General features: G+C 46.6%; 1 protein-coding gene across 1 annotated transcript; it reads left to right on the forward strand.

Moving 5' to 3' along the window:
• Window positions 1–4,372: 4,372 nt before the first annotated feature.
• LOC123144365 (EIN3-binding F-box protein 1) lies at window positions 4,373–7,557 on the forward strand. The gene is made up of 2 exons (XM_044563471.1): window positions 4,373–4,763; window positions 4,906–7,557. The coding sequence occupies exons 1-2, from the start codon at window positions 4,739–4,741 to the stop codon at window positions 6,828–6,830; spliced, it is 1,950 nt and encodes a 649-aa protein (XP_044419406.1). The 5' UTR covers window positions 4,373–4,738; the 3' UTR covers window positions 6,831–7,557.
• The last annotated feature ends 3,473 nt before the right edge of the window (window positions 7,558–11,030 follow it).

The raw sequence follows: 11,030 nt of genomic DNA on the forward strand, positions 1-11,030 counted from the left end.
GCAGAGAGGATGTGTACCCGGAGAACAATAGGGAGGCACTGACGAAATTCTGCATCGGATCCGGAGCAAATCATATGGGAAAACGAACCCAATCTACACATACTCGGGCTGTCCATGGACAACGTTGGACAATTCGAAAGAATCACGGTTATAAATATGCAAATGCATGCATATTTATAGATGTAACCCTTTCGAATGGGAGACGCATAGTGGTCACGTATACTGATGATTGAAGACACCTATAGCTAGCAAGTTTCATCGGCACGAAGACCAGAACAGAGAAAATGAAGGGGGAGGAGGGGATGTCATTTGTGCTCACCCACGAACGCAGGGGCGGAGCTCGTCGAACACTAGACCCTCGCAGCGACGAAAAAACTGCACATTTAAATCGAAAGATGAGTAACATAGCAATATTGTTTTTTCCGTCAACCTAACTAACTATTTACAACAAGACGAGCGGGTTAGGGGGTTCCTCAGCGTCGATGGAACCCTAAATAGCAAGTATCAACGGTGCGAGATACATGTGGTGCTCGGCGTTGAACACTAGATCCACATCCCACAAGTGACGCCGGCGCCCGGCGTCCCGCGCGCAACAATAGTTCTGGGGGCCGATGACGGTCGAACACCTTGGTGAATTTGTCTGGCAGCCTCTGCGATGAGGATTAAAGCCAAGTTTTGAAACTTCAAACAACCAAACCGACTTGAGTCAGTTTGGGTGTTTCAAGTTTCAACACTTGGCTTTTAATCGTCATCGCAGAGGCTGCAAGACAAATTCGCATAGGTGTTCGACCGCCATCGACCCCGAGAACTGTTGCTGCGGGACGCCGGACGCCAGCGTCACTTGTGGGACGTCGATGTAGTGTTCGACACCGACGGCCACATGTATCTCGCACGGACGATACTTGCTATTTAGGGTTCCATCGATGTCGAGGAACCCCCTAACCCGCTTGTCCCCGGGCACCCTCTGGTATGGGCGACGGCGTAGGGACCGGCGGGACCATCTATCCCCTCGGCAACCGGCAATCCATGACCGGTGAACCTCTTTTTCTACTTTTCCTACTTCTTTTTTCATCTTCTACTTCTACTTCTTTTTTCATCATCATCATCATCATCATCTTCTTCTTCTTCTTCTACTTTTTGTTCTTTTTTTATCTTCTTCCTCTTCTTCTTTTACTTCTTTTTTCATCTTTCTTGTTTATTCTTAAAAAAAAAGAAAAATAAAACTACACTAAATGTAACCTAAAATAATCTAAATTAACCTAAACTAAACTAAACTAACCTAACCTAAAGTAAACTAATGTAAACTAAACAAACATAAACTAAATATAAAAAAAGGAAAAAAAAAGAACTCACCATGAGGAGGGGCGGGGCGGCGGCGGGGCGGGGAGGGGCGGGGCTGCCGGCGACGGGGGTGGCGCGGGCGGCCGGGCGGGGCCGCCAGCGACGGGGGTGGCGTGGGGCGGCGGCAGCTCGGGCACGGGGGCGGGGCGGGCGGGGCGGGGCGGGGCGACCGACGACGGGTGTGGCGCGGGGCGGCGGCGGCTCGGGTACGGGGGCGGGGCGGCCGGCAACGGGGGTGGGGCGGGGCGACCGCCGACGGGTGTGGCGCGGGGCGGCGGTAGCTCGGGTACGGGGGCGGGGCGGCCGGCAACGGGGGTGGCGCGGGGCGGCGGCGGCTCGGGCAGGGGAGAGAGAGGGGGACAGAGAGAGAGGTGGGGGGGGCACTGTGGATGCTTTTTAGTTAGGTCACAGCTCTTTGCCGTCTGCTAGCAGACTGCAAAGAGCCTAACTAACGGACGTTAGGTTGGCCACTTTCTTTGCTTTCTGCTAGCAGGCGACAAAGAAAGTGGCCGTTAGGTGGTTCTCGCTAGTGGGCCACCCTCTCTCTTAGCCGTCTGCTAGCAAACGGCAAAGCTTCTATGTCGTCCGCTAGCAGACGACAAAGGGCTGGCTGACGGCAAACATGATCTTTGCCGTTAGTTATTTCTTTGTCGTTAGTTTTCTGGTGGTTGATGGCAAAGACCTTCTTTGCCATCAGCTAGCGGACGACAAAGAGCTGGCTGACGGCAAAGATCCTGATTCCAGTAGTGATAGCTCTATTCTCTGAGTCACTTGGGATTTATATCTGTTGATCACTATGAAGAATTTGAAAGATACCAAAACCAAGATTTTTACCTCTAGGATGAGGGAAGGTAAGGAACTGCCATCTAGCTCTGCACTTGATTCACCTTCTGTTTTGAGTAAGCTTGCGACACCTACACCCGCTATTGATTCCGATATATCGCAAGTAATTGATGATGCTAGTTCTGCTATGCATGATACTTATGATGATACTACTACTTTGCTTGATAATACTGTGCCACTGGGTGGACTTCTTGATCAACAACTTGCTAGAGCTAAAGATATTGAGAGTGCTGAAACTTATGATATTTCTGAAACAGATGAAATCATTGAAACTGAACACTTTGAAACACCTGCTAGACCTAGCTCTCCTATATATGAATTGCCTGATATACCTGAGGGTTATGTTATGGATGGAGAGGTAGCTAGGGACTTTCTTGCTTGCAAGGATAGAGATGATCTTAAGAAATTACTATGCAGGTGGAAAGAAAAATCTTTGAATGCTAGAATCCAATATGATCATAAGTTTGCAACTTCACCTATCTTTGTTACTGATAAGGATTATGAATTCTCTGTCGATCCTGAGTTAATTACTTTGATTGAATCTGATCCTTTCCATGGTTATGAATCTGAAACTGTTGTGACACATCTTACTAAATTGAATGATATAGCCACCCTGTTTGCTGATAAGAAAAAAAATCGCTATTACTATATTCTTAAGTTGTTTTCTTTCTCATTAAAGGGTGATGCTAAGATATGGTTTAATTCTCTTACTCCTGGATGTGTGCGTAGTCGGATATGATTTATTACTTCTTTAAAAAATATTTTCCTGCTCATAAGAAACAAGCTGCTTTACAGGAAATATTTAACTTTGTGCAAATTGAAGAAGAGAGTCTCCCACAAGCTTGGGGGAGGCTTCTCCAATTACTTAATGCTTTGCCTGATCATCCTTTCAAGAAAAATTAAATACTTGATATCTTTTATAATGGACTAACCGATGCTTCTAGGGACCACCTAGATGGTAGTGGTAGTTGTGTTTTCAAAAAACGAACTGTTGAACAAGCTGAAGTACTACTGAATAATATATTGAGCAATGATAATGATTGGACTCTTCCTGAATCACCACCTAAGCCAACTCCGAAGAAGAGGGGTATTCTATTTATCAGTCCTGAAGATATGCAAGAGGCTGAGAAATCTATGAAAGAAAAAGCATTAAAACTGAAAATGTTAAGAATTTGCCACCTATTGAAGAAATATATGATCTTAATACTCCGACACAGGTAGTAGAGGTAAATTCTCTTTATAGATTTGATGAAGGTGATATTTCTTATAATAAGTTTGCTAGTCAATGCTTGGATAAATTTGATAACTTTATTGTTAAACAAGAAAACTTCAATGCATATGTTAGTAGACAATTGAAACGTAATGCGTATATGCTTGACTGCTTGGGTGACTATATGTGTAGAACTATTAATGATCTCAAGATTATTAATAATCATGGTAAAAACTCAAGTAGAACAAGTTCTCAAGGCACAAAATGATTTGCTTAATGAAGTGAAATAGTAAGATGAATGATCATGCTGTTTGAGTTAAGACTAGAGGTGGTAAAATGACTCAGGAACCTTTATATCCTAAGGGCCCTCCCAAGAGAATGTCAGCGGCCCCTCGGGCTCGAGGACCGTCGTTTTCAAGGAGGAGCGAGCGGCGAGGCAGCAGATGCGGTACGACTGGTGCAACACCGCCCGCCGCTCCGTGTTCGTGAAGTCCGACGCAACGCCGAAATGGGCTCGCGACGACCCAAACCTCGCCATGACGTGGGCCCTCAACCGCTCCATCATCGCCACAGAGACGACTGCTAGGCGCTGCGATTGCTTTTAAAATATATGTGTATAGCGTTGGATGACCGGTACACACATGTGGAAGAAAATTTGCGGGTGAGGGTTGAAGATGCCTTAAAGTGAGGGGAAAAAACAATCTTGGGTAACTGGATCTGCTATCTCCACGTGTTCACGCTCTGGAACAGGAGTTCCCCTCGAATCCACTCTCCAAGCGCAACCTGAAAAAGGAAAACGAAAAGTAGAGGAGAAGAATCGCAGCTCCATGATAGTACGAAGACGAAGACGCGTGCATGTGCAATGTATGTGCAGCACGAACGAGTGATCCACCCACCCACCCCATCCGGCCGTCTCAATCCCCTCCACTCCATCCGCCCACACGAGTACAGTGCAGGTTCAGTGCATCCAGCTCCGGCCAGCGCAACTTGTCCCCTGGGAGCGCCAAGGGCGGCCCCCGCCTCCCGTCTCTGTCCCTCGCGCCGATTATTCAATTCCCACCTCCTCCGTCTCTTTCTTCCCTATACCCTCCGCCTCAGCTCGCGCTTTCCCCTTCCTCCCTCCTGTCACAGAGTTCTCCTCTCCCCTCTCCTCCTTCTCTTTTTTCCCTGTCGCGGCGGCGATAGGGTTCGGCTTCCGTCTCCTTCCCCCGCCGGCGGTGGTCGCCTGTAAATGCTTAAGGCCTTCTCCGGCGGCTCGGATCGTGCGGCGGCGGCGGCGGCTCTGTTCTTGGTCGTGCTCTTCTTCTTCTTTCAAGGGATCTCTTCCTTCTCCGGCGACTCGGCATGCCTGCCTTCCACGCATACGGAGGTAAGCGATAGAGAGAGATCCCCATCCTGTTTTCCTTTTTCTTTTCCCCGAAGAGAGTCGGGTTGTTGTTTTAGTCGTGGTTCCTTGCAAGGAAAGTATTGTTCTTGCGTGTCCCTGATGATGTGTTCTTCGATTGCGTCAGATGGCGGGTGCCTCGTCTCTGCCCCGGCCGAGCTTTCCAGGATGTTCTGCCGCGGTGGCGGAGCGGTGGTTCAGCAGCGGAAGCGCTCTCTGGTGGCCGCGTCGGCGGTCGCCGCCGCGGCGGCCGAGTGCATGAGGGCCAGCAAGAAGCAGAGGCAGCCCCCGCAGCCGTCCCTGGACGTGCTCCCGGACGAGTGCCTCTTCGAGGTCCTGCGCCGCCTGCCCGGCGGCCGCGAGCGCGCTGACTCCGCCTGCGTCTCCCGCCGCTGGCTGGCGCTCCTCGCCAGCATTCGGATCTCCGAGCTCGGTCATGCCGCGGCGGCCGCCCCGTCCCTGCCCGATCTCAACGAGGAGTTCGTCATGGAGGAGGATACGGACGACTCCCCCGCAGATCCCTGCGTCGAGAGGGTCCTCGAGGGCAACGAGGCCACCGATGTCCGCCTCGCCGCCATGGCTGTTGTCGCTGGATCCCGCCGCGGGCTGGAGAAGCTCGCCATCCGTGGGAGCCACCCGTCGCGCGGGGTCACGGACCAGGGGCTCCTGGCCGTCGCCTGCGGCAGTCCTAACCTCTGCTCGCTCTCGCTGTGGGATGTGCCGCTTGTGACCGACGCTGGGCTCGCTGAGATCGCCGCCGGGTGCCCCTCGCTGGAGCGTCTGGATATCACTTCTTGCCCGCTCATCACAGACAAGGGCCTTGCTGCTATTGCTCAGGGGTGCCCCAACTTGGTGTCTCTGACCATCGAGGCCTGCTCCGGCGTTGGCAACGAGGGCCTGAGGGCGATTGGCCGGTGCTGCTTGAAGCTGCAGGCTGTGAGCATCAAGAACTGTGTGCACGTTGGCGACCAGGGCATTTCTAGCCTCGTGTGCTCCGCTTCCGCGTCATTGGCCAAGATCCGTCTCCAGGGATTGAACATCACAGATGCTTCGCTTGCCGTGATTGGGTACTATGGGAAGGCCGTCACAGATCTTACACTTGCTCGCCTTGCTGCTGTTGGTGAGAGGGGGTTTTGGGTGATGGCCAATGCCGCCGGCTTGCAGAAGTTGAGGTGCATGAGTGTCACCTCTTGCCTTGGGGTCACTGATCTTGCTATCACTTGTATTGCCAAGTTCTGCCCAGGCTTGAAACAGCTTTGCCTCAGGAAGTGTGGACATGTGTCGGATGCTGGTCTTAAGGCTTTCACAGAATCAGCAAAGGTGATGGAAAACCTGCAGCTTGAAGAGTGCAACAGGGTTACTCTTGTTGGTGTTCTGGCCTGCCTTATCAACTGCAGCCAGAAGTTCAGGGCTCTCTCCTTGGTGAAATGCACAGGTGTCAAGGATGTCTGTTCTGCTCCTGCACAACTTCCTGTCTGCAAATCACTTCGTTTCTTGACAATCAAGGATTGCCCAGGTTTCACTGATGCAAGCTTGGCCGTAGTCGGTATGATCTGCCCTCAGCTGGAGCAAGTCGACCTGAGTGGTCTTGGTGAGGTCACTGACAATGGGCTTCTTCTGTTGATAAAATCTTCCGAGGGTAGCCTGGTCAAGGTTGACTTGAGTGGTTGCAAGAACATCACAGATGTTGCTGTTTCTTCCCTGGTGAAGGCACATGGAAAATCTGTTAAGCAAGTTAGTCTCGAGGGTTGCAGCAAGATAACAGATGCAAGCCTCTTCTGTATTTCTGAGAACTGCACTGAGCTTGCAGAGCTTGATCTTTCTAACTGCATGGTCAGCGACTCCGGTGTTGCAAGCCTGGCGTCCGCAAAGCACTTCAAGCTCCGTGTCCTCTCGCTGTTTGGCTGCTCTAAGGTCACACAGGTGGGCGTGCAGTTCTTGGGCAGCATGGGTAAGTTGGAGGGCCTCAATCTTCAGTACTGCAACATGATTGGCAACCACAACATTGCATCGCTGGAGAAGCAGCTCTGGTGGTGCGACATTCTCGCCTAGGCAGACAAGATGGTTCATTGCTGGTGGGGCTTGTCTATTGGGTCAGCCGCCTGCATATGCAGATATACGTCCGTAGCAGCGCAACCGTCAAACCCATATTAGTCAGTTTTTCGGCTCATCATGAGCTGGGGTGGGCTTCTGAACTTTGTTCAGGGACCGGTCATTTTTTGGAGGGCGCCTTTGGCCAAGTGCTCGTTTTTTCACAGATCACTCAGGAGGTGATCTGTTTTTTGAGCATCTGTCTGTCATCACTGGCATCCTGCCCCCTTCCATCCAGGCACCGGTCCTTGCCGTTATAGCCACACCATACTGGTTTTTTAGGTTGCTCTAGTGTCCAGTGTCATTTTTTCACTGCTTCATGGTTAAGAAGTTGCAGGCGCCAGCTCCAGTGGCTGGTCTCCAGGGTTGCTGATCCTGGAACGTCTGTTGACATGTCTGGTTGATATTGATATTGTTATTGAGTTTGGGTCTGTCAGTATGTTGAGGTGCTGTGTGTCGTTCTCTAGTGTGTGTGTGTGGTGTCATGTAGGGTTGCTTTTTTCTTGCGGTTCCTCCTAGGAATCTGGTCTTCGGGATCTGGCCGTCGCGAGGCGCATACTAGAGCCTCGCGACTACAACCCTGTATGGTTGTTTTTCTTGACAGGTCCCTGATTTTACCAGCATGATGTTGAGGACTGTAATCTTTGCAACCTTATAAGAATAAATGAAGTATGTGTTTGTTTTGCAAGTTCTATGCTTGTACATGCATTGTTTTTTCTTCAATATGTTTATCAAGGATGTCAAGTGCGTTGTCTAGTAACAAGATGCATTCTTGAAAGTTGGCTGCTCGATGTGCCAAATTTTGAAATTTGAGGGGCATATTTTGGTATCCAAGAATGGCATCCATATTTGGATTTGTGATTATATTTCTTCCCATGTTGTCTTGTACAATTCCGGTTCGTGCTTCTCTTGTCCATCGCTTTAACACATGATATGCCGTTGTGACTTGATATTCATCAAATCAAGAACTTTAAGAGCATGGCCACATAATATCCCAGTTCTATCAAACAGCCAGCAACTGCACTCAATTGTTTGTTTCAAAGGATCACCGATAACTTTATGCTCCTCAAAGGTAAAATCTCCAATAATATTCATTACAACCATCCAATAACTGCACTCAATTGTTTGCTTCAAAGGATCACCGATAACTTTATGCTCCTCAAAGGTAAAATCTCCAATAAGATATTCATTGCAACCATCCAATGCCTTGGTACAAGCTGATAAGGATATTTCATATTCGCCTTGAAAAGCTTCAAATATATACGGGGTGTACAACTTGCTAGCCTACACCAATCTAGGTGGTGGTCTCCTCAAATAATTTAGGCAACTTTTTCCTTGAATTTAAATTTTGAATTCAGTTCATTATTTATTTTTCGCACCACCCTTTCAAAATGCTTTAAAAACCGGATGATATCAAAATCAGTTTTCAGATGGATTTTCAAGTCACTGTTGAGACTCTCACTCAATTGTGTACTTCTCATTCCCAATGTGAAGATATCCTTCATATAACATTCAACTCATTTTTGTCCTCCTAAGGTCAAACTTCTGTTCAAAATCGGCAGTGTCTTTGTACTCAAACATGCACACACTAAAATCTGACAGAATACGTGTTTCTTCATTCTCCTCTATTTTCTTCTCTTCATTCTTCTCCCTTTTCTTCATTCTCCTCTTCACCCTTCTCTTCATGTAAATGTTTGACAACATTTTGCATAATGTGAAAGGTGCATAATCCATGTTATGCTGCAAACACTTCCCCAACGGCCTTTCCCATTGCAACATCTTGATCTATATAGAATGGTTTAGGCCCCTTTCCTTTATGAGATATTAGAAAGGCCTAAAACGACCACTTGAAGGACGCAAATGTTTCATCATACATGAGAGCAGCACCAAAAACTACAATTTCTCTAAAATGATTGAAACCGACAGAGAAACCAAAGGGCCTGCTCTCCTTGTTTGTTCGAAAAGTGGTGTCAAAACTAAAAACATCACAAAAATGTGCATAGCCCATGATCATCTTAGCATCAACCAAAAATATGTTTCCTATTTGTTCTTCACAATCCATTTGCAATGCATATTGGAATGACCGCCTTTCAGCAATTTTGTCTTGAAAATACTTAAGCATGCTACCTGCTTGGCCATATGTCATTTCTCGTCGCCACCTGGTCCACAAATAGTTCTTGTGATCACGGAGGGTATAGTTAAGATGAGTTGCCCACCAACTTGGCGGCTAGCCAATTCATGTGCAGCTTTTGGCCCTATTCCCGCATCGTCTGCCGTTTCAATTTCAAATGCTTGCAAATCTGTTTTTTTTTCTTTGTGATACCATTGCGTGTAAGATTTCTGGCAGGTGTAGTGTGTGATTGTGCTCCAAAACCAACCCGGACACTTTGAGATTTTCCTTCTTTTGGTCCATTTTAAGACTCATGTAGACTTGGACACTCGGTTCTAGTTTCAGCTCAAGGGCACTTTGTCAAATAATCCCTTTTGTCTTGTGATCGAAAACCCTCATTTGCACAAACAAATCTACATGATGTAACTTTGTCATCGTTTGGCCTTTTGTTTGTATACCTTTTTCTAACCTCGTGTCTTTTCCGTCCACTGTAGCTAAGCCAAAATGCCCAAGCCTCATCTAGATTTCTAAATTCCATGCCAACATGAGGTACCAAACTAGGCAATACAACTCTATAATATAAAACTAATATGAACATTAGACTTGTGGAAGTGTTTAGAAAATATTAGGACTAATAGTATTGGAAAATAGATTTCTATTAGAGAATAAGCAAACAGTAGTGTTAATTGGGACAAGTAGGGATTAGGTGCTAAGAAAATTCTACATATACAGCATGGTTATGAGTCATAAGTATTACTCCATGCCCTGGAAACAATCACATAGAATCTACATATTTCACTAGTATATTCATACATAAGTAGAACAATTGTTTAATGCTATTACTACAATCACTATTGTACTTCTAAAAGCACAAGGCTTCCAAGTCAGAAACATAGGTATCCAGACCTCACTACTCCGAGAATCAAATTAGCCTTTTGTTCTCAATTTATGAAGCATTTAAACAACTAAACTCACTCAAAGGAAAATTTACATACAATTTAACAATTTAGTTAATCTGATGCGATTGCTAGTATATCAAGCACTGGCTTGTAGTTGTCTGAATAGCATTTTTACACAGGCAACATAGGGATACTTCGGTTACCACAAAAAAATTGTGGTCAAACACATAAGTACAAGGTTTTTTCAAAGGCAACCCTTGTTCACGACATTAGGCTGGAGAGGAAGGTCCTCACCTCGTCTTCCACCTAGACTTGGTCATGCTAGTACACCGTATCTAACTTTAGGGGGATCAGAAAGATTACCTATTGGAATTAGAATCATTCTCCGTTGTGTTTGCCTCGTCTTCCATTGAAGTTGCTTCTTCCATCAGAGAAGAGGATGCCAAATCAAAGTTCAACAGGCTGCTTCTTCAATGAGAAAAAGGGAAATCTCATCAAGTTCTAAAGTAATCTGACGGTCAAACTTCGATCGGTTTTAGTGTTTTACTAGTAGGTGGAATCGCGGCGGCACGCTACGCCCATAGGACAGCCCGTTTGAATCTTTGGTGTTGATTTTGTGAAAGAAATAAAATAGGAGAGCCCGTTGAATCACCTAGAAAAGGAAGGAAAAAAATGACAGGTGCGTTCATTATAGAAATGCACAATATTGATGTGCAAACACAACAAGAAACATGATCAATTCATGGAGATGAAAACTCAAAGACTTGCGTTACAATTTTAGGAACATAAGAATAGAAGCAAATAAAACTTAGAAAAATAAATCCGTGCAAAAAAAATACAGTGTTGTCCTTTGAGATTCGGCTCTACTCCATCAATCAATGAATAAGAAGTACCATGATGGCCATTTTCTGCAAGACAATGTCCTATCGATCCCTCCCCCCCCCCCCCCCCCCCCCCATAAAAAGGAGTATATTTCGAGCGCTTGCATTAAGAGTGATTAGCTTCCCTTTGCTTGTAGAATGAAATAATGGTAATATATACCACAAATCTCATATTTGGTACAATATCAATGAGGAAAATTAACATCTGAAGCATCTTATGAGGATAAAATAGTTATTAGCAAATCCATATTGCCGAAGCAGCTTATGAGGA

The sequence above is a fragment of the Triticum aestivum genome, chromosome 6D (genome assembly GCF_018294505.1).
Source record: "Triticum aestivum cultivar Chinese Spring chromosome 6D, IWGSC CS RefSeq v2.1, whole genome shotgun sequence".
In the NCBI taxonomy this organism is placed as follows: Eukaryota; Viridiplantae; Streptophyta; class Magnoliopsida; order Poales; family Poaceae; genus Triticum; species Triticum aestivum.